A 6,474-nucleotide genomic window follows, 5' to 3' on the forward strand; every position below is an offset into this window, starting at 1 on the left:
GAGCTTTAAGCCTTGCTGTCCCGTAGCACTGGAGCTTAGAGGATGCACTGCTCTCCGGCTTCCCAGTTTGGTGAACAAGGATATCAATCTTGTTCATTCAGAGGTGCTCTAGCACGCAAATTTTGGAAGAGCCAGAACCCGAGAGCCACCAGTCTAGTCTTGATCCAGTCTAGTGCAGGTCATCTTTAAAACCCATATGCAAACCAAGCAAGGGCCATATGTAAATCAAGCTGTTATACTCAGCGCAAAAGCTAATGGAACAGCTGATATAAAACCTGTTGTAATCACAGGCACTATGATTGACTCATCATGAAAGCTGAATTTACCCACTGACATCCACAAACCTTACCAAGAGAAGGACTTTGATGCAGTGGCAGTAGTAGATATAGCAAGTCACAGTGAGACTGTGCTATGTAGTTCTTACAGATAAAGAGAAGACCTGAGCTTTCAGGCCCTTTGGTCTGGCGGTGTCTGCAGGCTTCAGGACATCTCTTGAAACTATATTGTCCTCATAACCAAATTCCCGTTTGGTCAGAACTGCTCTGTGACAAGCAGAAAGGTTAAAGATATAAGGGAGAGAAGAGTGAGCAAAAGACAGCAGGAAAAAAAAATAGTGAGAGTTCAAAGATACTTCTGGACAAAGAATTTTCCATTTGAGCCCAAATCCAAAGCACAAAACTTCAAGAAGCAGAGAGTATTAATGAGCCTGCAGCTTAAAGGATCATTTCCTAATTGTTCCTCTCCCCATCTGCTGCAGAGCTGTCTGACCGATATCAACTCCTGAGAGCAGAAGCTGTTCAGAAAACAGTCAGGATTCCAACAATTGGGTCTTTTGTTGGGGGGTGTCTACCGAAATGAGACAGAAGAATGTGGAAATGACTTTCGAATATTACATGCTACTTTCAGTTGTTTTTGAGTGCCACTTGATGACTCAGAAACAGCCTGAGATATGGTTGCCTAATCCATGGTTTACCCATTACTAATCTCTTGAGACAGGGTCCTTTTTGTTTTTGTTTTTTTGAAGAAAAAAAAATCTTCCTCCATTTGTGTTGCTACCAAATTCACTGGGGAGCTGCTGCTCATTTACCTTAGCAGGCCAGCAGCCTTCCCCCAGAACATGCCAGCCCACATATAGCTGCCATTTTAGACAGCTTCTAATTTGCAGGAGCAAGCTGTTAGTGTCTGCTGGCAGCTGCGGTACCCTTGTACCTTTGCAGCCATCACACTTGCCATCTGTCACCAGGACTAGTCCGCAGTGGCAGCTGCTTTATCAGGACAAGCCCCACATTCTGGATGCCACTATTTACATCCCTGAGTTTACCCTTGATTTACATCCGCCTAAGAAAGCCAAGAGCCAGATCCCAAAGCTACAACTTGTAGGTGAAAACCCAGGACGGCACTTGCAAAAGGTGATGAGGACAAAATTAGCTAAAGAGCATGTTGTGTTTTCTCATTTCTGAAACTGGAGCCCTTGGAGCCTTCTAGGGCTAGACAAAGCTCCAGCAGCTGCCACAGCCTCAAGGGTCCTCTAACTGGCACAGGATTAGCCGAGTGTGGCACACTGTGGCTACGTTCTCTGTTCCCTCCAAACACATGTCTTTCCTTGGGAGGGAGTGGAAAAAACTGCCAAATGGGAGCCAGTGCATACAAGGGTTAGTGCATTAGTGTGACAGCATTTCAACTGGAATTGGGGAGAATTCCAATTTATGTATTAGTATGTAGTGTGACAGAAATGCTTGTGGAAAGGATGTGCACCCCTCATATCCAGTGAAGATCAAAAGCTATTGCCTATTGACACCAGGAGAGCTCAAATAGCAGACCAACAGCAGAACCAAAAAACATCTAAAAGGCTAAATCTGCTATCCTTTCAACATCCCAAAGAAGGACAAAAGCAGTGCTGAGGAAGTTTAGCATCCTATTTTGCCAACAAAGCAATGCTACTGACTACACAAGACTTCGGGGAAAGTCACACTGCTCTTGCAACACACTGAGCACACAGCCTCAGGCTAAGCATGAGATGCAGTGTTGCTAGTGAACAGTGAAGCCCTGCTGAGGAGACCCATCTGGAGACGATTTTGGTTGTTTGCTTGGTTGTTTGTTTCTTGCTCATGCAAAAAAACTGGAGGTCCTGCAGACTCTAGTCCAGGAAGAGAGCACAGAAAAGGAGGTCAGATGTGCCTTTGGAAAAGCTAGGTCCAGTTACAGAGAAGCTGCGATGACTTTTTTTCCCCACTTATAGATCAACCTAGGAGACCCTCATCTTTCAACCAAGATACTCTTTCCTACTCTTGGTACTTTGTTGTGCTTGGTCATCCTTAGTTAGGTGATTCTTTGTAGGCTTGTTCTCACATCACTGAAGGTTTCAAACTTTCTCAGAGCCACAGACCAATCCCAGCCATAGTTAGGAATACCTTTCTGTATAGGTGTGTTTTATGTCACTTTGATGGTGACACGGCCGAGAGGAAGCAGCTGTTGTGCTAGGATTTGTTCCACAAATAGCTTGGCTTTTTTGCGACAGTACCTTGACTAAGTGGCATATATTATAAGTCTCTCCCGCTGTTTCCATGTGCATTAGCGCAAACAAGAACAGAATATGTTTTTTAATTGTACACCAGCATTATTGGTGTGCTCAGTCATTCTACCCCAGGGATCCAATTCAGTTAGTTAGAACTAAGTAGGCAGTTCAGATAAGAAAATTAATGAGGCCATTTGCAAACCCTTGTTTTCAGGTACAGAGATGCACCTGAACATTTCCAAATACTGGTGGTGGCAAATATGATTACACCCTACGATTCTCTCCTAAGCCATTTTTTTTTTTCCCACTGGCAGTGTCAGTATCACATGTAAATTTTATGTAAGGTAGCAGCAGGAGGACAAACCAGTCCAGAGTTCAGATGTGTCATTTAGGTGTCACTGTACAAACCATAATAGTCATACTGAAATACATTTAGTTAGAAGCATTTTAGAGCCATTTCTGTTTGTTTCATACCTTCAGAATTATTATAATTAAACAGTGCGAATACCTATCAGACAGAACCCTTCTGAGTGTTAGTTCAGGCAGAGGGCACTAAGGACCTGGCACTTGCATTGTGAGAAACCAGTGAGTTTGTCTCAATAGGACCATCAGTTTTCCTTTTAATTTTTAATCTTAGATGATTAAGAGGAAATACGTTGTTCCTTCGCTCAGATGTTTGAAAGGAGCTCTTAATTTTGAGTGTATCTGTGTTCAAGTGCCCAGTCTGAAACACCTGTGCTCAAGTCATTACCTAAAGCGTCTCAAGATGGGCCCTGGAAAGGAAGTACCGGAGATCACAAAAGTCTTTAGGAAGTGCAAACCTTTACTGCAATGTTATATTTGTGTTACTATAAAGACCATATGGCCAGGCCATAATTGGCTTCATATGGAGTAGCTGCTATGCAAACACACTCTCAGTGTATATCCAGACTTGGCACCCAAGACCCACAGAAGCATCAGTTGGTGTGAATGAGTGAATAAGACAAGCTACTGTCCATCTGAGGAGTACCTGAGCTCCTTACACCTACTTCAGATGCTTGAGTTCAGAGCAGATACTACAGTTGACTCACCTTGGCATGTTGATTACTTGTAACCACTGACTGTCAAGGGAGTCGGATAGCTCATGGTCACCCACTTCTCCCTCACACATAGACAGCAACATACACCTTAAACCATGGTGCTTACAGCAGGTCCAAATCATAATTCAAGCTTCAAAATCTTTGATCCACAACAAAGTTCTTACTGGTTTTGATGCATCTCATGCATATGCAGCACTTCGGGGAGGGAAGGTAAGTCACTAAAGGTATGAGCTAGAGTTTCTTATCAAAGCAGGGAGAGCCTAAAAAGGATTGCTATTCTTACCGGAGTAACTAGTGGGAAGTCTGGCCCACCTGCTAAGTAGCCTGGAATAATGTGTCACCTGATTATGGCAAAAAAAGTTTATTATTGTCCTGTCTTCTTTGCCTCCAGATCTGCGTAACTTCTGAAAAGGAACATGACGGCTTCATCAAAGTATACAGCGGGAAGAAGAAAGGCTTTGTGCCCATAGATGTCTTAGAAAACATCTGATTTCCACAGCTCGCTTGCTGCAGTAGGAGCCCTTTGTTGGCGATGCCTGTCTGCCTCATCTCACACTGTGTCAACCCAGATGGGCTGTCTTGCAGATGTTCAGGGAAAAGCACGAAAACTGCAACTACAAGAAGAAAAAGACATTTAGCCTGTCACACCAACACTAAGAAATACAAAAAGTGGATTAATTGAAAGAAAATATTGTCAGAAACCACTGAGGAAAAGAGGGGTCTTGGAAATCATCAGGAATAAGGTAAGGGTGAAAAAAGAAAAGAAAAAAAAAAAAGTCTGGTCTGATTTCTGGTGCAAGACAACTATTACAACCCTGATGGAGACAGACGGCTGTTCTGGAGGACTGAACTCACGTCCTGTTCTTGTGTCTTAGAAAACTGTTGGACTGCTTTCTTGTGTGACGTGTGTTTTGGGGAGGGGCAACCGGGGAGGGGAGGGAAATACTGTTCAAGCTGTCTTTGTACTACAGTCCAATGCTCGTAGTAAAGTGCAGCTGTGGTCCTACAGTTTTGTCCCCAGTCCTGGCCGAGCAGCCGAAGTGTTCAATCCTGGTGTTTAGTCTCATAACACAGCAGTTTGGAGGTGCTGTGTTAATGTCAGCCTGCAGCGTGCACTGCGCCCTGACAGTTGGCAGCTTTCTCTCTCTGTGTCACCTCGCCGTACAGAAGAGTAGCAAATGTCCATGTCCCTTGTGTCCTCTGTTTGTGAGCAAAAGGTCTCCGTGCATGCTGAGTATGATGGCTGCTCGCAGAAATAGCCGTCTTCCTACTCAGAAACCCGCTTGGATACGTCCCTCTGTGTTCCCTGTTCCTTTATCTGGTGACAGAGGAAATGGGAGAAATGATTTGTGAAAGCCACAGGCTCGAAATGTTTTCTATTTTTTCTGTCTTTATTGCACTTAAAAGATTTTATATATTGATCCTATTTATATAAAAAAACTAAAAACAGATGGATAATGAACCCCCCGAAGACTAGTAGCACTAGGAAAGGACAGGCTATTCCTAGAAGCGAAGTCTGTAACTATCGAAATCTAGAATTCACAGCTGAAAGGCACTGGGTATCTTAGCATTGTGTTGATACAACAAAGTATTTTTCTTCATTTGCTAAACAGAAGTTTTGCAGGTTCAGCAGTAAATATACTAATGTGAGCTCCTCCTTGCCTTATACAACCATAAGCCTCCCCTCGGTCTTCTCAAACCTTTTGAGATGGCACAGGGAGGTCTGTCCTGTTGATTCTTTGGCCCACGAAGGCCTCCACTTTCAAATACCTTTTGGGCGCACAAACCATTTGCTATCTGGAGAGCAGCCCATGAGATCTGTGGAGCCCAACCAACATACACAGGTCAACCAGCACCAATCCTGTTGTAGGGCAGGTACCTTATGATGTTTAAAGACAAGAAACCTAATTGCCAAGTATTTAATTGGGTGCAATTGGACCAAATGCACTTAAGCAGCTTATCATGTATTATGACATGGAGCTTACATCCTATCCCCAAACTCCCTGATGAATTCATGCTTATTTGACCAGTTTGAGACCAAATCCCAGTCTTTAACACTACTGGAGTTGGCCTCAAATTGATGTCCTAAATCCCAGTATTACAATAAGAAATTCAGATGCCACCAGGTTAATAGAGGCCTTTGCAAGGCAGAAACTATTGCTAAAAAAACATGCTTACATTTTTACATCCATATGTCCATGCGCAGTTTGAATCCATGTTGTGCAGCCTGGGTCTGTAGTTGGGTTGCCCTATTTGAATGGCTGATCTTGTGCAGAGCCTTAAGAAAGCCAGTGCAACTCTCTACATGACCAGAGGTTGACACAGCAGATCAGTATGCAAGCTCTCAGATGCATTTTGCAGCTCTTTTGTATCACTTAACAGAGGAGGAATTTGCAGGGGTGCCATCTGATGATACTTCGTCCTTCATAACAGATGTGATCTGTAACAATCATTAATGTCCTGGCTGATTAAAAGCATCTGATTTCATATCTCCATCTATGGGAATATCAGCAATTTACAGATGGCTTGTTTTTTTAATGGAAAACAATTAACGTTTGCTCAGCTCATTTTCGTAAATAGCCAGTAAACTCAGTGGGAGGACAGAAGATTCTCATAAGCCTTAAAGATCAAGAAAAGCAGCAGAGGCATGGTAAACACTTTATAAGATTTTTATATATATATATTCACCAGTTCAAAGAAAAAAAAAACGAAGTGTTCGTTAGAACTAAAATATTTGCTACTTTTGTTCAGGCCTGTCAGGCCTTTCCTATGGGCAAAGGAAAGCTGTATTAATCTATACATATGTGCTACTGTTTACATGATTGCATCATACTGTGATTCCCTCCTATTTCAATCTTGTATGATTTCAATTTAACCCTA

At 42.9% G+C, this 6,474-nt stretch overlaps 1 protein-coding gene across 2 annotated transcripts in view; it reads left to right on the plus strand.

Moving 5' to 3' along the window:
- The window catches only part of STAC (SH3 and cysteine rich domain), a 63,043-nt gene extending 58,002 nt beyond the window's left edge, over positions 1-5,041 (plus strand). For both annotated transcript variants that reach the window (XM_010227465.2, XM_088521363.1), the window contains exon 11: positions 3,986-5,041. In XM_010227465.2, the coding sequence (XP_010225767.1) occupies positions 3,986-4,084 (99 nt within the window). In that variant the 3' untranslated portion in view covers positions 4,085-5,041. The remainder of the gene's footprint in view (positions 1-3,985) is intronic.
- The last annotated feature ends 1,433 nt before the right edge of the window (positions 5,042-6,474 follow it).

The sequence above is a fragment of the Tinamus guttatus genome, unplaced genomic scaffold, assembly GCF_059628265.1.
Source record: "Tinamus guttatus ecotype Peru unplaced genomic scaffold, ASM5962826v1 Tinamus_guttatus_pri_ptg000119l, whole genome shotgun sequence".
NCBI lineage: Eukaryota > Metazoa > Chordata > Aves > Tinamiformes > Tinamidae > Tinamus > Tinamus guttatus.